This window comes from Malaclemys terrapin, chromosome 2, assembly GCF_027887155.1.
Source record: "Malaclemys terrapin pileata isolate rMalTer1 chromosome 2, rMalTer1.hap1, whole genome shotgun sequence".
Classification (NCBI taxonomy): domain Eukaryota; kingdom Metazoa; phylum Chordata; order Testudines; family Emydidae; genus Malaclemys; species Malaclemys terrapin.
The window spans coordinates 44,502,630-44,526,010 of NC_071506.1; the positions used below are offsets into that span (position 1 = coordinate 44,502,630).

The following is a 23,381-nucleotide window of genomic DNA, read 5'->3' on the forward strand; positions in this document are numbered from 1 at the left end:
GAGGGGAGAAGGGAGTAAGATAAAAGCATTGTGAATATGAGGTTAACCGAATTCAAATAGAAGGCTCTCTCAAGTTATTGCATTCCTTAGAAAATAAATACATTTCGCATATGGTTAACATTGATCAAAAAAGTATTCTGTATGCCAGTGATTACATTCCCATCTGTGATTAAGGTTTTCTGTCTGCATCTGGTTTTCACATTATATTTCTGTAACAAGAATCCTTTATATGGCAGAGTTCACTCTCTGTATTTTGTATTAGCTGCAGCTTGAACTACTGCACGGATCGCAGATTTACACATGTGGTTTTCATTACTTCATACCATTGAGAAAAAGTAATATTTGTTTGGGAATGTATGTTTTCCACAATTTCCATGGTAATACAACATGTTGAGCTTTTTTAATAACAGTCTTGTAGGACTACAAATTGTTTGAAGCATTCTGCTTTGAGTGGAATTTAGCTTTCAGAACACTTTGCATGTGCATTCTAATAACAAGAATTTATAAATCAGGAGGTAAAAAGTGACAACATATATTACCATACCATAGATTTATCAGAATACTATTATCACTTTGGAAAGTGTAACACATACAAAGGGTGCACAAGGGGGTGGAACAGAGAACTAATAGGAAGATAAGACATATTTTTAAAAGATAGGATGAGAGGATATGATTTTTAAAAGGAAGATACTCAAAATACATTGTCTTGTGCAGCAAGAGTTTTTAAAAAAACCTTTTTCCCCCCTCCTTCATGAAAAGGAATACACTATTCAGTAGATTCAAATAAAATGTTATATGTTGCCTAAATGAACATATTTGAACCTGTTTATTGTGGCAAGATTAGTAGATTAACAAAAGATGGATACATCCTGTTAAAAGATTTAATTGTAATATTGTTAAATATGAGATTAATGCTTCAAGTCTGCCATAAGTCCAAATTTAGGTAATGGATGCAGAAACACCTTCCTAAACAGTTGTAGTGTGCCTAGGTCAGTGGTTCCCAAACTTGTTCCGCTGCTTGTGCAGGGAAAGCCTGTGGTGGGCCGGGCCGGTTTGTTTACCTGCCGCATCTGCAGGTTCGGCCAATTGCGGCTTCCAGTGGCCGTGGTTCGCTGCTTCAGGCCAATGGAAGCTGCTGGAAGCAGCGTCCAGTACGTCCCTTGGCCTGCGCCGCTTCCAGCAGCTTCCAGTGGCCTGGAGCAGCGAACTGTGGCCACTGGGAGCCACGATTGGCCGAATCTGCAGACGCAGGTAGACAAACCGGCCCGGCCCACCACAGGCTTTCCCTGCACAAGTGGTGGAACAAGTTTGGGAACCACTGGCTTAGGTAATTACAAAAGTCTCTCTGTAAAGTGTGTTCCCCATACTCTATTTACTGAAATACCTAGACACTAGCACTATAACTTGGATTAAAGATAACACTTCAAGCTGTTATCCTGGAGTTCTGTTAGGCAATAATGTTATTCAGAGTAAGTTTTTATGTTTCCCTTACTACAGGCCAGATTTTGCTATCCTTATGCTGAGTAGAACCTTATTTCTTGAACAATCTCAGTGAAATCAATAGGACCTCTTGCTCAGTAAAATACTCCTCAGTATGAGCAAGAGCAGTGGGTCTCAAACTTTTTTACTGGTGACCCCTTTCACATAGCAAGCCTCTGAGTGTGACCCCCCTAATAAATTAAAAACACTTTTTAATATATTTAACACATATTATAAATGCCGGAGGCAAGCGGGGTTTGGGGTGGGGTTTGGCTCGTAATAACTTCGTGACCCCCCACATAATGACCTCATGACCCCCTGACGGGTCCTGACCTCCAGTTTGAGAACCCCTGAGCAAGAGTGTCAGAATCAGGCCCTAAGTGTTCATTTAAAAACACCTCACAATAATATTGTATACACTCATGGAAATGTAAGTTGTTTTATGTCAAGGATCAATTGAAAAAAGCATACAATTAATGTTAGAGGACAGATAAAAAGGGAACTTTTATTGCTTCTTAGGTAAATATGGTAACAAATGCAGAATTTGGTAAATAGCAATAAACATCTTTTTATACAAGTAATTCCTGCATGCAAGCTGAATACCCTAACCATACTTCAGTAGTCATTTTCAAAATGTCAATGTCAAAATGCTACATCTAAAGCTTAACAGTTGACAAAATTTGGGTCCACTACTTCTGTCCTGACATTCATTGTAATTTTCATTGAAATCAATAGACGTTTGGCTGCAGGACTGAGACCAAAATTGAGTGTAAACTCAAGAAAGTACTTTAAATAGTAAACTTTTTCATTCTGTAAATCTTAAAATGTAAGGAATTTAAAAATATATATATAAGTGGTTATGGCTTCTGATGTAAAAATGAATTGATCATTTGAAAATGGGCCCATGTACAAATTTTGTGCAATAAGATCCAGGCCAGAAGAAATGCTGGGTCAGATTTTAAATTACCTGCATGTAGTTGTGCCCAGACCTGTATGCATGCCTAATTTATGTCCTCAGATACCTGATCCACAGATGCAGATTGAAGCATGCATGTAATCGTGTGTGCCTAACTCTGAAAATCTTTCTGTCCTACCATAATTAGAAAGGCCTATAAAACATAGCACTGTCTTGGAAAAGCTGACAATCTTAACTATAGCAATGCTAGATCTTCCTGTTATAATATAGATGAATATTAACAATGAAGTATTTTAGTAGCCTAGTTTTGAGGCAGTTGGGGTGGTTTTTCAGAGGTGGGAGGAGCATGACTTTTGATCTCTCATTATTTGGAATTTGTTTACTCATAAGAAGAGACAACAGTGTTGTGTGTAATGTAAAGGTCATAACACATAGCACATTAGTTTAAGAGGTGATTCTGTAGTGTGTCTGTTGGACCAGGTAAAGTATATATTATTATTTTATATGAAACATATTAGAAACACCTTTTTGAGAAATGAGTTAGGGATGAGATGCTGACATGTAGACTGCATTCATCCTTTGTTTGATTACTATCTATAGCATGGACTGTTGTAAAGTGTTATCTTATAAAACAGCTTTTCTACAAATAATTAATAACATTTATTTTTCTGAGAAAATGTGGGTAATGATTGCTTTAGAATGACAGCATTTATCTCTGTTCCTTTTTAAAAAAAAGTCCTGCTGTTATGCAAATAAAGGGGTGTGGTGCTTCAAACTGGCTGTGATATGTGCTTCTTTTTTTTCATTTGTTGTTGTCAATAGAAAAGATTGATCTCTGGGCTGGTGAACATAATATCTGTCCCAGTCAGAAAAGGAGAGAGGAAATTAGCAGAGCGATTTGGTGGAGAATGATATCTGTCAAAAGAAACACTTGGAGAGCACTGAGTTTAGTGATAGGTGACTGCCGGAAAAAAGGGAACTTTGAATTTTGTCAAGGTAAGGAAAAGATAAATATTTGATTTTTATAATTTACATACCTATTTTTAATTACCGTACCTTGCCTTGTAAACTGTAATTAAAAAAAGAAATTTCCCCTCGCAGCCCCATATCAGCCTCCAAAAAGCCTTCATCAAATTTCATGTTTCATATTCATGATTTTGTTTTAATATCATTGGAGAAGAATCCAGGACAAATGGAAAAATAAGTCAGCATTGCACTTTCCTAATGCCCTGTCCATTCTACAAATTCAGCCACATCTGGAAAACAATTATACAATATGGGTATCCCCTAATCTGGTTACAAACATGGCTTTAGCCAGGTTGTGAAACATGGTTAAGGTCCCATCAGCATTACAAACTGGAACAATGTTTGAAAACAGGGCATGTGGCAACTGTAACCAGGTTTGCGGACATGGATGTATTTATGGTGTAGACAGGATATTAGGCAAATACATTACAGAGGGAATCCATGATAGATTTGAATAAGAAGACATCAAGTCTGGATATTTTTCTGTTTCTATCATGGAGTGCTCCTTGGTGTACTTAAAAAATCTGATATGTGTAAAACAAAACTTGGAGTTAAAGTGTGAAAGCTATACCACAATTCCAGTGTTTATTGTAAGTAAGAAATGGTGTTTTCTGAAACAGTTGTCTAGAGAGCAGAATAACAGGATATTTATTAAATGGATTTTAAATAATTCTGGGTAAACAGGTAAGCCTTTCAGAATGGGAGCCTTTCTTTGTTCAAGCAGATGGTGTAAAAAGTATAGTATACAACAAGCATAGGCCCAAATCCTACAGTCAACTCTCATTGGTTTCAAGTCTTAGACACTTTAAATGCAGCTAAATCCTATTATGTCACTTTGCATCTCAGCTCTCTTCTACCCCATTACCACAGATGTAATCCTTTGTGAAATTCATCCCCGTTCAGAGGGGCAACAGAAGGCCTTCATCACCACTTTAAACCCCTACGTAGTGTGGAGAGTTGGTGTGGGCTTTGTACACTGGGATAAATGCACCCTTTAAAATAATTTAAAAAACAGAATTGGGATTCTAAACTAAATTCTAATTCTTAGGTCAGTCCTAAGCAAGCAAGCCGCTTCTCTGTGCTCCTGATCCCCATAGCTGGCTTTGGAGGAAGAATTAATTCCCCTCTACCAGGGTTTTCCCCACTATTTGCTCTCTTATCTTTCTGTTATGGACTGTTTTTCATAGTGGAACGGTACTTTGCATATATCTTCCTCCAATATTGTTTTTATAGAGGATTTTTAAAAACAAATTATATGTAAAATGAAGGCGTTTCATGCCTGAAGTATACCACAGTAGCAGTCTAATGGATAGTTTATTGTGGTTTATTGCTAATACAGCACATGTAGGAGAAATGGAAATGCACTGCAAGGCAGAATGCATGTCTTCTAATGTTCTTCATTCTTGTTGCTGCATAGTGGTGTGGCTGAAATTTACTTCATCCTCATAAAGCCTGAATGATCTTGCTTTATGCCAATGAACTGGTCTGATTGGATGGGGAGGATGTGAAATTAACCTCCTTAGCTACGGGTCAAGTCAAGCCGCCGGTACAACTCCTAGTGTGTATGCATTTATGTCAATATAAAGTCATTTTACACCAGTGTAGCTTATTCCCCTTTCCATACAGTAATAGCTAAACTGGTATACAGTACCTCTATACATATACAACTGGATATAACTGCATCTACTCTAGGGGTGTTGTACTGCTTTAACTATACAACTTTCTAATATAGACAAGGTCTTAATGTGTGAATACTAAAGTCTTTCATGGATAAGCTGCTCTGTAGCTACTTTGATAAGAGAAACATTGATTGGTAATTGTTAGCATTGTTAGATCTCTATAAGAGCTGGGATGCTCATCAACTGCTGAAAGTCAGGCCACTTAGCAAGGTGCCTAAATACACATGTATGTGCCTAACTGTAAGCACCTTAATTTGAAAATTTTGGCCAGTGACCTTAAACTTCCAGAAAGTTCTGGGTTTAAATGTTGCTGAACAAGTTAAGAAGTTGGCCGAGAATGGAATCATATGTCCTCTGAAATCTAATAATGACCTTATATCATTTTGCTCTAGATAAATTTGCCCCATTATTGCAATGTATCTAGCCACCTTCATCCCAGTTTCACAAATGTATTTAATCCCCATTAAGGTTGGAAGACATTGCCTTTTCAAATGGATGTTGAAGGGTATAGATTTCATCTGGTTGCTCATGAAAAATAGAGATGGGTCAGGGACCAATCCCTGCTGGTCTGTCTGCAATAACCTTGGTAATAATGTCAACATTATAAAGCAAAATATTTCACTTATTACTTGGTACCAATATCTAATAAAGGCAAAATAAAAAGATGGTGGAGTCAAGTTAACCTCCTAAATGGCTTCCATTCCTTTTATATTCTTCTTATTACACTAAACTCCTTTCATTTGTGATAAGCATGCATCCTCACCCTTGGTTTTGCTACTTCACTGTCTTTTATTTATGTATGTATTTATTTATTTTGCCCTTTAAAGTAGTAGTTGCCTGCCTGCATAAATCTCTCTAAGGCTACAATTTAAATAAAAAGCCTTTAACATATAACAGATGTATAAGAGTACCTTGGGATGAATGTATTATAGATAGAGAACCATCATCACACCCCTTACAATCAGATTTTCATCTGTTCATGTGGTGCACACCTGTGGCTTGTTGGCATTATTCTTGATTGCAGTGTAGGAGATCTTAATGAAAAAAAAGGTGGATGACAAGAGCACACATGGGTTATTTCACTCATCATAAGAAAGTCAGATTGCTAATGGGTCATTTTTGAGTGTGTGTTCGTGTTTGTGTGTACAGGAAAATCACTTCTCATGACTTCCAAAAATACATTTTTTCTATAGGTAAAGTTGATAAAACAGTTGTAAGTGGTGACCATTCTGTTCAGCTTACTTTCTGAGCCAATAAGAAAGTACTGGGCAGGAATCCAGCTTTTGAAGTACAAAGAAAATAGCCTATAATCTTTATAAAACATTGGAGGGAGGAAGGGAAAAGAGGAAACTCAAAGAGAAGAATTTAATTTTGAGGGCAACGATGGTCAAAAGGAGAAAGTGTAGAGAATGTGTGTATATAAAAAATATATAGCATAAGTTCAGCATGTATGTCTGAGTGCATTTACTGTATATGTGAGTGTGTGTAATATAAATATGGCTTTTCATAGAAATTCTAATTTGAAAGAAATATATTTTCAGTAATCTCGAAGGTACAGACTGTTTGCTTTCACAAATTTATATCTTTATTAATAATTGAAACAAAGTGATTTCAAGTTATTTTTTCAAAAAGATTTTCTGAGTTTGCAGAGAGGTTTTGTTTTGTTTTGTTTTTCTTTCTCTCCTGGTAATATACTAGGGCTCTGATAACATTAATGGGCTTGCCCCACATGGAGCTCTGAGTGTATTGTACCACTGCTCACTGATCCCAGGTCAGTGTGATGCGTGAAATCAATTTATTTGAATCTCTTTGCCTCTATAGGAATTTGGCAGCATGCCAGTTGTTTTCATTTAATGTTCTTTGTGTTCAACACAGACAAGCAGGCATGTTTTTGTATTCCTGTCTTTTGGTCTCTGTTTTTCAGCCAATATTCTAGTCTATGGATTTTCAAAAGAAGCAGGAATATGTTATGCATCTTTTAAAATCATTTTGTAAACATTATTTTAAAATCATAGAAATGAGTTCAGTCACAAAGGAATCTCTGTGTTGACTACAGCAAGCAATTTAGAAATTATTAGCTAATAACTCCAGATTTTAAATTCTTTGGAGAGGAAAGAGTGAAAAAATGGAGCCATTTTTCTAGTTTACAGCTCTATATGATATATCACATGTTATCAAACTAAAACATCCCCAGTAATGATGATTAAATTACAATAACTTCATTTTTAAAATACTGAACAATGGTTGGGCAAATCATAAAACACTCACTTTTCAAAAGTAATTTTATTTAGGATGATGAGCCAATAAAAGTATATACCTATAGGGTTTCTTCCCTCCCACTTTGGGCACATAATTTAGCATATCATCCACCTACTGCTGTTGTTACAATTATGTATAAAAGGCATGGGGATATCAATCAGAATGTAACCATTTCTTTCCTTTTTTTTTTAAGGAGACAGCAAGGCTGGTGGGACTGTACAAGTAATTTAGTCTTCCTTAATTAGAAAAAAAGAAGACAGCAGCACACATTACCAGAGAGAACTTGTTTTAGAGCTTGGCATTGCAGGGTGGGGGCAAGAAAGAGAGAGAGTAGAAGATTCTGTTGATGCTCCAGGCTGTTCTTGCGGAAGTTGATATGCAGAACCATGGAGCCACAGCACCGGGGTCAGACTCGTACACATCAGCCCTGCTTCCTTGTTTAATTACCTGAAGAGCAAAACATCCAGGCTGAGAGTGTGTGAAAATCCAGTATCTCGAACAGCAGTTTGTTGCTCTGACATCCTGCAAGGCCAGCCCTGTCTGTCCACAAACGTCAGGGCTGGTTCCTGACAGCAGGCTATCTCTGCCAGGCCTGGGTTCCTTTCATTCAGGAGGCATTGTGTGGAAGAGGGTTTGGTCAGGAATTTGAGGTTCCTGCCGGTGCTGTTCTCCCAGCCTGGACAGCACTCTGACAGATAGGCCTGATTTAAAAAAAAAAAAAAGATTAAAAAAAATTGGCTCTTTTCAGTCTTTCCCTTAAAATTCTGGCATTGGTGTAATGCTGACTACAACAATAACAACAAAATGTTAACTCATTCACTTCTGGGTTTTCAGTATTTTCCTTTTGGCCTAGATTTTTCTTTTCTTTTCTTAAGTTCTTTAAAAAATATGTTTTTGAACTGAAATCCTTGGAAGAGCAGCATAATAATTTGAATGGGGCTTGTGCCATAAAATAAATAAACAAAACATTGAGAATGTTAAAAATCTTTGCACTAGCCATCTTACTACTTCAATAAGACTAGTTAGCACATTGAACTTTTCATCTCCAAAGTATGAAAAGGGAGGGATAGCTCAGTGGTTTGAGCATTGGCCTGCTAAACCCAGGGTTGTGAGTTCAATCCTTGAGGGGGCCACTTGGGAATCTGGGGCAAAATCAGTACTTGGTCCTGCTAGTGAAGGCAGGGGGCTGGACTCGATGACCTTTCAAGGTCCCTTCCAGTTCTAGGAGATGGGATATCTCCATTATTTTATCTGGCTGGATAATCGTACTCAGAGAGTTGTTATTAATGGTTCCCAATCCTGCTGGAAAGGCGTAACGAGTGGGGTACCGCAGGGGTCTGTTTTGGGACCGGCTCTGTTCAATATCTTCATCAACGACTTAGATATTGGCATAGAAAGTACGCTTATTAAGTTTGCGGATGATACCAAACTGGGAGGGATTGCAACTACTTTGGAGGACAGGGTCATAATTCAAAATGATCTGGACAAATTGGAGAAATGGTCTGAGTTAAACAGGATGAAGTTTAACAAAGACAAATGCAAAGTGCTCCACTTAGGAAGGAAAAATCAATTTCACACATACAGAATGGGAAAAGACTGTCTAGGAAGGAGTACGGCAGAAAGGGATCTAGGGGTTATAGTGGACCACAAGCTAAATATGAGTCAACAGTGTGATGCTGTTGCAAAAAAAGCAAACATGATTCTGGGATGCATTAACAGGTGTGTTGTGAGCAAGACACGAGAAGTCATTCTTCCGCTCTACTCTGCTCTGGTTAGGCCTCAGCTGGAGTATTGTGTCCAGTTCTGGGCGCCGCATTTTAAAAAAGATGTGGAGAAACTGGAAAGGGTCCAAAGAAGAGCAACAAGAATGATTAAAGGTCTTGAGAACATGACCTATGAAGGAAGGCTGAAAGAATTGGGTTTGTTTAGTTTGGAAAAGAGAAGACTGAGAGGGGACATGATAGCAGTTTTCAGGTATATAAAAGGGTGTCATAAGGAGGAGGGAGAGAACTTGTTCACCTTAGCCTCTAAGGATAGAACCAGAAACAATGGGTTTAAACTGCAGCAAGGGAGGTCTAGATTGGACATTAGGAAAAAGTTCCTAACTGTCAGGGTGGTTAAACACTGGAACAAATTGCCTAGGGAGGTTGTGGAATCTCCGTCTCTGGAGATATTTAAGAGTAGGTTAGATAAATGTCTATTAGGGATGGTCTAGGCAGTATTTGGTCCTGCCATGCGGGCAGGGGACTGGACTCGATGACCTCTCGAGGTCCCTTCCAGTCCTAGAATCTATGAATCTATGAATCTATGAAAAAGTACTTTGCTGCATTAGTTTTATTCCATGTAAGAAATAAAATAAAGCAGGATATTTAATGGTGCATGTCAGAGCAATGGAGAGAGGCTGTCAGCACTTCCATTCTTAAAATTCATGATTTTTCTAGGAGTTCTAACTTAGTGTTCCATTTACAATACAATACAATAACTTTGGACTAGTTCCTACTGTCCTTATCCGTATTTAGTAGTAGCTTTACCCTATGAGTTGTGCCATTGATTTCAGTATAGCTACCCTTGGAATAAGTCCTGATCCTGCAAATATCTAGGTACATGCTTAAACTTAAGCGTTTGCCAGATCAGGGCCTAAGGCCCTATTCAATATGAATAAGGATGTCAGGGTCTAGCCCTTTAATAGGACTATTTGCATGAGTAAGGTGTTGGCCCATGGTTATGAAAACTTGCCAGAGCAATACATATAGCATATTCCTTGTAGTCGAGCGGGCTTAAAATGTAAATATAAATAGATATATAAACTACTGTTTAAGACAGAAGTGGAAAGAAATACAGAGGGCATGAATCTGCTCTGATTTGCTTTGGTTTAACTTGAGTGATTTCCATGGATTTATATGGGTGTGAGCAGAACCAAGTCCAAAGAAATCTTTGTGGTTTCAGATGTCTTTTCTCCATTCCCGTAACTTCACCATGCCTTCATTTTATTACACTGACATTTTCTAGGATTTTTAGTCTACTCTTTGCACATCTTCCATCAAAGTGAGTTTTCCTGCATGGGGACTGCAGGATTCAGCTCTTTCGTGGGCTAGTGACATTTGGATATTTTGGTGAGTGGGGTGGAAATTGCCTGTGCAGTAATTTATTTTTTCCAAGTATTTCATTAGGACTTCTTCATGCAAATTTAAAGGCATACTGTGCTCTTGATGCACATGCATAAACTGCCATTAGCATGAAGGGGATTTACGTGATTCATCGAGAGGAGAACGTAGCCTTCAGTGCGCATACACAGCTGCAAGTAAATGATCGTATAATAGGACCAAAAGAGTCATTATGATCTATTGTGTCACTAATCCTTCATCTAAGAAGGATTTTCAGGAGAGACTGTAACAAAAGAGCCGTTACAGTATATCAGATCGATAATCATGTTCTAAAAAGCTCTTAAATATGTACATAATCCCTCACTTTGAGAATCAAGTCCATAATTCTTATTTACAGTAAGGTCCACTTACATTGCTATGGCAGTGTAAGGGGCTTTACAGTTGATGTGAGTTACACTTACAGCCAGTTGAAGGCCTCTTTACACTGTCAGGGTGTTGTAAAGGAGCCTATGTGTAAATAAGAATTGGGTTGTATGCATCTACAGGATTAAAAATTGAGCTGTTGTACTCTGTGGTAACTATGATGTTTCTGTAGTGTATGTGAAAGTATGTGCATTTATATGGATATGCAAATTTTATTCCTATCTATTTATAAAACCTAAACAAACACCTATCTAGTTTAAAGTTCACAGTACAATAGCACAATGATCTGCTCATCTCGTTACAACAAATAAATGCACACCAGCGTAATACAATAAAATTCCTGCGCCAAAGGCATAATGAAAATAATCATAACCCCTTCCCCACTACACCTGAAAGATTGGGGAGGAAAAAGTAGGCCTTAGTCACTGCCCATATTCAAAGACCATCTCAGAGAGAATGTCCTTAAAACAACTTTCTATATTTTAAATCCAGGGACTCCTGCTTGAGTGCCTCTGCTGATCTTAGCTGTTGCAGTATTACATAGAGAAAGGTAGATAGCAAGTCCCAAACCATTTAGGTCTTTATATGTTAAAACAAGCATCTTGAATTGTACTCGGACACTTACTGACAGTCAGTTCAGATGACCTCATGGTATTAATTGGTGTAAATTGCTCTCTGTATGAGACTCCACTTAATAATCACCTCTAGGTTTAGATCTTGCTTCTGTTTCTCAATGGCCACAATATAGCCCCATGTAGAGCACATCAGTCATCTGATTTTATCTAGATGTAATATTTAAACCACTGTCTTTTCTACCCCATATCAAAGAAACAAAAATTAAGGAAGCTGACACAAAAGACTAAGATAGGAGTCATCTTAGGCTGCAACATACGCAGAAACCCCAGTCCTTTACATCAACCCATTTTCATCCCCATGAGAGAGCGTGTTGTACTGTCCCATCAGATATCATTAATAGCACTATACACAAGGGGCCAAATTCTGTGCTAACTCTCTCCATTGTGCATGTCTGTAGAAGTTAAGTTGGTATGTTAGCCCAGTGTTAGATGTTGTAGTACTTCTGGTGTTTAATACAAATTTACCTTTGCTGATAGCACATATAACATTAGACCCTGAAACTGCTGCCACCTTCCAATCCTAGAAGTGCCTGTCAAAGAGAGGAAAAGGATGGGATCCATAAAAGTATTTAGGCACTGAAACCCCAGACTTGGGCACCTAAGTCCCTGTTTTAGGCACCTACATTGTAGTTTTGGCTCCACTCGGATCACAAAACTCCTGCTAAATTCTGTAGGCCCCTAAACTCACTTGAGCCTAAATTTTTCAGAGTAAAAGTTCCCTAGGTGCCTATGTATCTGCCTCTGGGCATGTGTCTACTGCCCGCTTCAAGTGTCTAGACTCCTATCTGCCATCTAAGTCCTGGAGTGACTCACAAACCAGGGGACCTAATTTGCCACCTCACTTGCGTAGGTGGCCCAATCCAGCAGGTGTGCTCAGAGGGCATCTGCCGGACTGGGTCCCATTCCAAATCCAGCCAAAGGTAGAGCCACCCACCTTATAACTTTTAGCCCAGCAGTTAGAACACTTGCCTGGGATGTGGGAGACCCAGGTTTGATTCCTCTGCCAGAGAGGGGGAGAAAGGATTTGAACGGTGTCTCCTACTTCTGAGGAGTGTTCTCTAACCACTGAGATGTGGGATATTCTGACATGTTGAAGCTGTTCCACTGTGGATAAATAATGAAAGATTGATTGGTCCAAGGGGATTGGATTTGGGTCCCCCACCTCCCAGGTGGGAGCCCTACTCACTGGATTACAGAATTATTTCCATTCTCTCTTTCTCTCCCCCAATGACTGCTTCACATACTTAAATAGTCTTTGGACCAGAGAGAGGGAAAATAGAAAACAGAAGTGAAGATACAAGAAAAGTAAAAGGAAACTTGTCCCACTAAAAACCATGCTTTCCTATGAGTCACTGACAATAAGCATTGCCCAGATCAAAGCTCTCCAAATTGTGGTCCATGCATCATTGGTGGTCTGGTTGGTCACAGTTACTGGTTACCCTGCTTGCTTCCAGCTGCTAAACTGCATTTAGAAGAAGCTAACAATACATCACTTTGCTTATATTCCTTTTGCATGTAAGAAATTATGGTAGTTACCAGTGGAACACTGATTATAAATGGGAAAGGTGGATCATTACAACTCCTCTGCTAAGACTTGGTCCACCATATGAAAAAGTTTGGGAGCCCCAATTCTAGATGATCCAATTGATATGACACACAGAGAAAAGGCAATGCTTGATGAACACTGACACACTCTATGAAACCTTTTCCAGGCACTACCATACATCTGGTATGTAACATGACATGCTAGTCTGACTGGTCTAAGACCTGCCACAATCTATGCACAGTGGAATAGTTTTGAGGCCATGGGGTAACTTTGTTTGAATTTTTTTATATTGATCAATTTGTTACAGTCTTAACACTATTCTAATGTAGTATCTTTTGTATACAGTCGTATAACACTTGGGTTCTGCAGTGAAAATAGGCAGTGTGTGTGTGTTGTGCCTGGGGTGTATATGGTGGTTTGCAAATTCTTGCTGAAATTGATCTGTAACACAATAGAAGAGACAAGGTGGGTGAGGTAATACCTTATTGGTCCAACTTCTGTTGGTGAGAGAGACAAGCTTTTGAGCTTACACAGAGCTGAAGAAGAGGTCTGTGTGATTTGAAAGCTTGTCTCTCACCAACAGAAGTTGGTCCAATAAAAGATATTACCTCATCCACCTTGTCTATTATCCTGGGACCAGCACAGCTACAACTACATTGTAACACAATAGTTTTGTACTAAAGCCATCTGACAAGAGCTTGCACGTTTTTGTTAATGCAGCAAATTAGTGCAAATTGATCAATATATCTACAAAGGAGGGGTGAGAAAGGTGGTGGTGGTGATTTTCATAAAAATGTTTTCTTCTTGGAAGTGGCAATATGATCATAAATAATTTTGAGTTTTGTATTGCTGTGTATTTGCTCCACCTGGTGGATTTTCTTGAAAGTGTTTTGATCCTTGTTAATGATAAGGAGACAGTCTTCAATTAAATGTAAAACATATTACACAAAGTAAGAAAACTTTTTAATGTGTATTAATAACTACACTGTAAAAGGCAGATCTGGGAAAGAAAACATTAGAACCAGATATTTATCTTGACCATGCTTAGTCATTACATTAATCTCTATGAAAGCATAGCATTTCAACCCAATTAATGATAACAGTTTACTCTCAGAGTCATCTACAGATTAGCAATTAAAAAAATCCAGATGTCTGGCTTTTGAGGTTTTGCAGGATATCTGAAAGTTGTTGTTTTTTCCTGCAAAGAGACAATAATTAATGAGCCCTTGTGATAAGAAGTAGCAGAGCTATCGAAAGGGATGGTTACTGTACTGAAGTGTTATTGCTGTACATTGGCATAAAATCTGTCTTTCATTAACCTAGCTTACAAACATTGTTTTCTTTGGAATTCTTAGGGACTCCATTATGCTTTGATCATCTCATTGTTCTCCTTAGGTTATTTTTTTCCTTTAGAGTGTAATAGCTCCCTAACAGAAGGTGAAGTTTAGAAAACAGTGTCTCCATATGCAAGGGATTTGGAGACCTTTTTATTGTCTTTAAAAATGTCATTCATAGTCCTCATTAGCATTTACTGTTGCAAGCAAACAAGCAGAAAATGTGAAATTGGTATGTCATGAATAGCTCCACAGAGCTCTAGAGCCCTGAAATTTTGCCTGCAGTGTGATGTGGGGCAGGCATTGAGAGAAAGCTGTCCAGATGGCTGCCAGTGCAGAGCAGAGCTGCAGGTTTTTGTCTCTGGTGCTGAGAGGAGGGAAAGTTCATTGGAGCATATGCTATCACCCTTGCGTTTTAACAAAACTAACTCGCCATCAGTCAAAATGGGGAGGTGGTGACTTTGAAACAAAAGTTTTTAATATAATGTTACAGTCCTTGTCAAATGAATAAAATAGGTTTAGTTAGTGTCACAAATACTGAGCTATGTTACAAAGAAAAAAGTAAGAATTGAATTTCTAGCCAGTGGTTAGATGCACTCTTTTCATATACCAATATTCTCTCACATTTTCTTTATCATGAAAACCTTATACATTTAAAAGACATTGATTAGAAGTCAAAATGAGGGTTAATACACTGCAGGAGGAGGAGTTTCACCACCAAAGTCAAACCATTTTGAGCTTCAAATCAGAAAGCAGTGAATAGCTTGAAAGCTTATATTGAGGTCCCAAAATATGATCCCAATGCAGAAGCACTAGATATTATCATGCACACTGTATTGGTTAGGTGGAAGGAATATATTCTTTTTCTTTATATATGAAATACAATCTTGGTATTTTGTAGAATCCTTTCAGAAATAACTGAATATTCAATCTTGTAAAGAGCCAGAAGAGAAATTTATGCATAAACTGTGCAGTATTTTTTTCTTAACATGCATGATGACAATTACAAAATTAGTCTTAATACTTATTTGTGTCACATATTTCACAGCAAATGTTTTGTTTCATAAAATGTTCACATGAGGTTTTGTAATGGCCACAATTCTGCAAAAACGTACATATGCATGTGGCCGTTCTCTTGAGTACTCTTGTTAAAGTTAAGGAGCTACACATGTGAGTAAAGTCACACAAATTCATAAGTATTTGGAGAATCGGGGCCTATGTTCGGCAATGAAACTTAGGTCTGTTATCTTTTTCTGTAGTATTGCTCTTCTAGGTTTGATTGTATATCCTTTCACTGTTTTAAAACTTAACATCAGATTCAGCTTGCAAGCCAATGGGAGTTGTGCTCACTTACACCATTGCTTAATTTGGTTCTTACTCTATGACCAGTGCCTATTTTGATTGTAGAACAATAAAACAATAGAGATGGAAAAGACATAGATTGTCTAGTCTAGTGGTTTTCAAGATTTCCAAAGGGATCTGCACCACGATACAAAATTTTTTGGGGGCCTGCAAACGAAAAAAGGTTGAAAACCAATAGTCAAGTCTATCCCACAGCCAAGGTTGCCCTTCCCTATCAGATGATCTGAAATGCTATTAATAGATCTATTTTCTCATCTAATTTCTCACTGAAATTATGAAGCTTCCAATTTCCTTGGGTCTAAAACACCTTACTGTTAAGATTCTTCATGCATGTGTACACGCACACACACATGCGCACACACACACACACACACACACACTTAAATGTTCCTTTAATTAGTTTCATCACATTATTCCTACTCCCTTTTTGACAACCTAAACATCTTCTCTCTCAGCTTGGTTTGTGCATCCTTCAAGTGTTTGTGTAGATGGTTATCAGATCCCCCTTTGGATGTCATTTCACCAAGTTATATATATTTTAAAGATCTCACTGAACTATTTTAAGAAGCTCACAAAGCTTTGCCAGTCAGGAAATGTTTAGGGAAATGTCTTGGCGTTATCTGGCAAGTGGTTTGTAACACTTGTATTCAGAGCTGCTGTTGCAGATAATCACATGCCATACTGCAATATTTTAATGATGTTTGCAAGAAAAGAAGTAACTTTTTTTTTTCAAGGGCTTAGGTGTAGAGAAAGGTGACTTTCTTATCAAGATTAAAAATTTTGGGGGGTTTTGATCCTTTGGGGCCTCTGTGTGTTTTTGGAATACTTAGAATGATGGAAGATACAGATTTTTGTTACACAAAAAACTCACCATGAATTTAATACAACATAGTACAGGGTTTGTGGTTGTATGAAGTATTAGAGAACATTAAGTTGCAGCAAGAAATTAAGGTATGTCTTTATATCAGTTGGCTGTCAAACTTATGTACAGTAAAGTTGGGAAAGCATATAGAAAGAGTCTCCCCCAGCCTCACAGCTCACACATTAGGTGGGTTTGTCCTGTCAGTGGGTTGCCTTAAGAAAACAGTAATAGCTTCCAGCTGGGTGGAAAATCAAAACCTTTGGGGGAAGGGGAGTCTGACAAAACTAGCAGATTTGAATTTTAAAGCTCAGCTAATGCCTCCATTTTTATTTATCACTCATCCATAAAAGATTATTTTCCAATATGTCAGCCTCATTTGGTGGCCAGTGGTCTGAAAGTGAAAGTGGAACAAGCAAGTGGAGAAATCTGGACATTAGTGAGTCCGCCCTTTCAAGCTGGTGTGCCACTTTGTGGAATCGCCTTCCCTGAGATTGGGGGGGTCCTAATGACCATTCATCAATGCTCGTTGACTGATCATTGAGTGCCTTCTTATTCAGTTTATCAAGTCTTGCACATAAAAAGTCAGAATAAGCATTATTCAGCTTTGTTAAAGCCAACTAGGAGTAAAATGCTCCATTTGAACCCATTTTGCCCTTGGTTTTTCACTTTGTTAATGCAGTCCTGCTTAAATGAGTGCCTTTATTGGGTCAGTTAGAATATCTGAAACTATTAATTCTCTTGTATTGAATAGCTGGTGGCAGGCCAGAGCAGATGGGGTAGAAAACTATTTGGTTGGGTGTATTGCTTTCAATTAGGATCAATGAGGTTTCAGCTCCTTTGAATTAACTCACTTAATACCCACTGTGTGAAGTCACAATGTATCACAACAGTCTGCTATAAGTAGAGAGGGAAGTTGAGAAGTCCTGCAGAAAAGCTTTGAGTCAGATTCTTCCTTCACTGTTAATAAAGAGTTTTCATTAACTACAGATGCATTTCAGTGCACTTCTAGTCCCTGTTGATAAATCAGGTTTAAGCAAAAGCTAGTCTCTACTTTAAAACTGTAATATCTTAGAAAGGAGTGTGTTTTTCATTTGAGTAATACAATACAGTAAGAACTTTCTGCAATCCAGTGTAAATCTATTTTTATAAATATCTGGGTCTGGAGACTACCTTCGCAGCTCTTACAATTGTTAATTTTGCAGATGGGTATCAGATCATTCAAAATTATTTTGTAAACTATTTGAATGATTGCAGAGTAAAGTGTTAGTTTTCACTGTATCAGCTAAGAAGCTGTATCATAAGGTAAAGAAACTGACTGAAATTAATCTCCTTCTAAATTCTAATTCTCACTATTTCTTTGTATCCTATCATTTTGGTATTATGCATTTTCCGGATTCTAAGATGCAGCAGAATTGTTCATATGCAAAAATTACCCTACACACTTTTTCTCTTCTGCATGAAACAAGCAGAGAATGTAAAACATTTTACAGAATTATGTTGGCATTGACTATCCATCTTTGTTACACATTTTGGCCCTGTTACATTTTTAGAAGTGTGCAAAAATTGTTACAGCAATCTTTAAATGGCTGCATTAAAAAAAAGAAAAAAAACATATCCAGGAATATTTATTCAGGGAGGACTGCCAAATGGGTTGCAGCCTGCCTCAGTGTATTAAATAATGAGAGGGAAAAACTATTCATGCAGCTGGCTGCTTGAGAAAATGCTGAAGTAGTCTCAGATGCACAGGCATTCTGTTAGCCCCTTCCACAAACAGACTTCTAGGTGAGAATCTCCAGGGATCCAGGTTTTGTTGACGTGGATCAATTTAAATGGCAATTACTGTAGTCAGATAACAGCTTAAAAAGCCTTTTTACACATAGAAAAGATGCATAATCACACTGCATATGGAAGTTCAATTTTGTGAGCCATGGTTTGGAGATTTACAGTGTACTGATATTAAGACTGACTTTTAAAATGGAATATCATTCAGTTTTATTAAAATGCATTGCACCTTTGACACATTACTTTCTATTTTAAAGTTGATTCTGTCTGCACCCATGTTGATGAAAGGTTGTATTTCCAACTGTGAAACTGTTTTCTCCTTCATGTAGAATACAGAATTTTTAAAATCAACAGATACTGACTGACTGGTTTTTAAACAGGGCACCAAATGAAACAAAAATAATGCCAAGTTCTTTAAAGTCATTTCTGGCACAGAATTAATTGATTATTACTCTCCCCCTGCCCCTTCTTCCCTTCACCCATAAAGCCTTCTCTCATAAAAGTGTTTTTGCTTGGCTCTCAAATACATTGAAATCCATTATACAGAACCTCATTACAACTGTCGTCTGAGTAAGATGAACAAAAAGATTGGTCTCATAAATAGGGTGCATTATGGTATTAGTGACAGAACAGAGTAAGCACTGTGAATTTTTTTATTAAACATTTTGAATTTGGTGCTTCACTAGTTGAAGAAAGGCTTATGGGTGCTGCTCTAGGTGCCATTAAAAGTTCTGTTTTTCTGACGTATTTCTCAAAGATGACACTTTTTATTTTTTAGTAGTAAATATTCATGGGCAGAGGGATCCAGAGATGGAAAGGCTGTTAGGATTTTTCTATGTTCCAAAATAGATTTTATCAGCACTTTGTGGCAGCTAAAGGAAGGAAAAGGAAGGCCTGGAAGTGCGGTTGTTTCTGTGTATTAGAGGCAAAAGATATGAAAGGAAATCAAGGGACTGCATAAATTAAACATATAAAGACTCTTGTCTTTATGAATCTTTCATATTAAAAGAATACAGTTTCTGAAGATTCTGAATGGAATATATATATATATATTTGGTATCTATATGGAATTTGAACATACACTGAAAAGGCAAAGGAAAGTATGTGTTTAATGATTTGCTGTAAATGTTTTTGTTAGTAAAACAGTGAAGATTTTGCAAGTATTAAATTGGAGGAGAGATTTTGAAAAAACAGATTTCGCTTGTGCTTGGAATCTTATATAAGCCTAAATGTGCTACAGCAGGCATGTGTCAGGCGTATGTTTCTCCTATGAGGCAAGGATGTTTTACAAAGGACTAAAGAGGGACTGCTGAGAGGAAAATAGCCAGCTTTAGATAAAGCACTATAACAAAGAGTTGTAGTTTTATGTATCATGGTGTCCATTAAAGCTTAATAGGGAAGAGTGCATTGAACCTAGCCAGGCATATGTTATTCATGTGAAGGATAAACATTTAAGGGGTGTGCAAAAATCAGAAATCAGGAGGACATGATTGTTTAGCTTTTGAAAAAGCTTTACAGGGAAGATTTTGTTTTCATCCCCCATGGATCACCATGCAAGGTAAAGGAGAGTAAGCTGCAAATGTTTGGAGCATATCAATGCAGGAATCCCAGGGGGTTAAAAGCACTGTAGTAAAATAAAAGTGGTCTGTTTCTAAGTGTGTTCTATTTTACACATACTACTGAGAAGCTGACAAAGGGAATGATTTTGATACTCTGTTCACTGTGATAAAATGGCACAATAAGAAGAAGGGGGAAAAAGAAAAGAAAAAACCTTTAAATATATCTTGTTACATATTTTGAATTTCCAACTAAATAAACAACCATGGTCTTATGGAGTTCAAAATTATGGCTGTTAAAATAATAAATGAGAAGAACATGTTTTCTACTGTTTGAGGAGAACTGGTTCTAATTGATGCTCTGCTTTAATTGCGTGCAGTTAAAGAAAGGGTTAACTTTTAAAGAAAAAAATGAATAATTCAGTGTTCATCTTATCACTCTGCATTTTACTTTCTATTCTTTGGTCCTCTGGAACTTGCTGTGAAAGGTAGAGTAAGAGGAGTCAGCTGAGGGGAGCCGGGGTTGTGATAATTTGCACACACATCCCTGTCATTGTTCTGCCTGAAGAGACAGGGCTGGGTTCAAGGCCACATGTGCTCCTGTCATCATTCACATTTCTGCTCCAAGTGCAATACAGAGTGTCAGCTCTCCATCTGTCTTTGCCTGGCAAACGCACGCGCCTAGCATCCTGCCTCCAGCTATGCTGCCACAGCCAGTTCTGATGGCCCTCCTCGCTTTTCTGTGCTCATTCCAGAACAGGAGGCACTGAGCCCTAAATAAGCTTGCTTTTAGGAGAGAGCCATTTACAGTGTTGTATATTTTATTCAAGGATGCCTGGTGAGTTAAAATTATTACAGCTCTTTTTATTTAAATGGGAAAGCACTAATTATATTTTGATTGTATATAAAAATAATTTCTACATGGTGATTTTTGAAAGCTTATAGAGAGAGATTGTAGATACTAATTGTGGAGTGTGTATGTTTGGGGGAGGGGAATTTGTGTGTGGAAACTATCAAAGATATTATGTACAGTAATATTGGATGCTACATTGAATGGGGATAGGAATAGTAGAAAGTCACCCTATTTGTGGGTGCAGGTGTGTGTGTGGGGGGGTATAATTTTAGTGAGAAGAAATACAGCTTCAGTCTGGTTTTCATGACTGTCAGCTGTATCTTGTAATCTGCAAACATTTTATGTGTAGATATAATTTTAGATTATGGGTGTATACTGGGAATAATCTCTTTGCAAAGCTGTTTATGCTAGAGAAGTGAAGGAAGATTTAGAAAACAAATGATTTCAGTCTTGCCCTAAATCACAGTTCTTAGCTGTCACCAGCCAAAAATTGAAATACGTTAATAATAATAATAATAATAATTAATAATTAAACAATCCTACAGATTCTGCTGAATTAGTGAAACCGTTGTGGAACTGGAAATCTTAGTATGTCAATTTCCTCACAAAAATATTATCCTTGGATCTTTAGACTACTTGTCTAATTGATAAGTGTTGTTGCCAGTGAAAATATTGCTTCTATACAGGGTAAATTGTTTGAGTTTTTTGTGAGAAGCCTAACCATTGCAGAATGGATTGTATTTGCTGTTTTTGTAAGGTCTGAACAGAGCCATGTGCCAATTTAAAAAAGCCTATGTCTCTGGATAAAAAAGACAGGGACACTGAGATCCTACAGCTGGCTGGTTCTTGTTGATAATTTGGGTAGGACAGGCAGAAGCTGCACTTGATCACAGAATCTGTACACCTCACAGATGGTATTTTGAAACAGTATCTGTCAGTTTGCTGCAACCACAGTTGTATGTAGGTATTGCCAATTGTTTAAAGAATGTTTTTCTTTTAGGATGTTAATGCACGGTCATATTCTTCCAATACTATGTTTGTTGATCCTAAGACTGAGATTGTAACAAGAAAGTGGAACTCTGTTTGCTCAAAGTGCAAGGCTAGGAGGATTTGTATGGTTGAAATATGGGCAAATTAATTTGCACAGATAATAACTGAGGACTATGAAAGGTCAATTTAACCCTTTAAAGTTTAAATTTGATTTGCATGCATTATATTCCTTGGGATGTGGTCTTCATTAGAAATATCATGGCAGTTCATTAATTTGAAAAAGTGCATGTGATGTAAATCAAATATAACTGATATTTTGCATATATTTGTAAGAAATTACAGTATCATGGCTCGCTATCTAATATTTAAATGTTATTTAAACGGCATGATTATTTTCTTTTGAGACACTAACAAAGATGCTATTGGAATGACTGAAGTAGAGATTTTTGAACAACCTATTGCATAGTAAGCCTGTGGCACTTAAATTACTTAATCTACCTGCTGGTTAAAATTTCATGCATCTTTAATCAAAGTGGCTTGAGCTACACCTGAAAATATGTATACTTATCAATACTCTTTAAGCTTTAACGTTAAATAAATCTTTAATTTCCAGCATTCTGTTAAAGTGGTAGCAAGGAAGAAGTGTGTTTTTAATGTCAGCTCTGAGTGTTAGAAAACCTTGCACTTGGATACAGAGAATACACTAACAGCTGTGACTAGGAACATGTGCCAGAATGGAGATACTTGAGCAGATCTGACACTTGGCTATTTTTGACACCCATCTGCACTTTTTTACTCTCCTCTATGATGAACTACCTCTCAATCTGTTCACAGCATATTTTAGCCCTTTAATATTGTGGTGGTTTTTTTTTTTTTTTTCAACTGGGCATTATTAGCCATCTGGGGCAGATTTTGTGTTTTAGACGTAAACACATTATCTGCAGAAGATTAAAAAGATGTGTATTTTTGTGTAATCGGATATTATGTCATTGCCTTTGTGTGCGTTTGTGTGTGTGTAACATATATTCTTGATTTCGAAGCATCCTTTTAATAGTTCTGACACCCAAAGTTCTTTCTGTTTTTTTCTAAAATATAAGATGGATCAAGTTTCTGTATGGTGATAACACTTGTAGACAAATTAAATGTTCTTTTCAAAGACAAACAGCTCACATTCTTATAAATCTGATTGTCTACTAGTCTTCTCATGTTAGTATGTCTGAAAAATTAGATCAGAGAAGTTGTTAATGAGGGTCTCATCATAAAATTAATTCATAGATCTTGGAGACTCTAACACAACTCTTAGGAAACTTAGTTTTAGAAAGATAATCCTGCAAATATGAGATTTGCACTAACTTTGTTAACTATTTTGTCATTTTATTTGGACTCTAGAAAGTATATATCTTTAAATTACTGATGTAGAGATGCACAATGCTCAGATCAAATGTCATATATAAAGTGGATTGATTATTCTGAGTTTTTTAGAACTGTTTTTATTCCAAACATTATGTAATAAACTTTACAATTCTATCAGTCATTTTATAGTACAGATGTTGGCCTACAAAATGCTTTATTATT

At 37.3% G+C, this 23,381-nt stretch overlaps 1 protein-coding gene across 3 annotated transcripts in view; it reads left to right on the forward strand.

The window, feature by feature from the left end:
* The window catches only part of RUNX1T1 (RUNX1 partner transcriptional co-repressor 1), a 147,149-nt gene that overhangs the window by 18,546 nt on the left and 105,222 nt on the right, over positions 1–23,381 (forward strand). For 2 of the 3 annotated variants that reach the window (XM_054019291.1, XM_054019292.1), the window contains exon 2: positions 3,218–3,391. The exons of the other annotated variant lie outside the window; for it this stretch is intronic. In XM_054019291.1, the coding sequence (XP_053875266.1) occupies positions 3,304–3,391 (88 nt within the window). In that variant the 5' untranslated portion in view covers positions 3,218–3,303. The remainder of the gene's footprint in view (positions 1–3,217; positions 3,392–23,381) is intronic. 3 annotated transcript variants of the gene reach the window in all.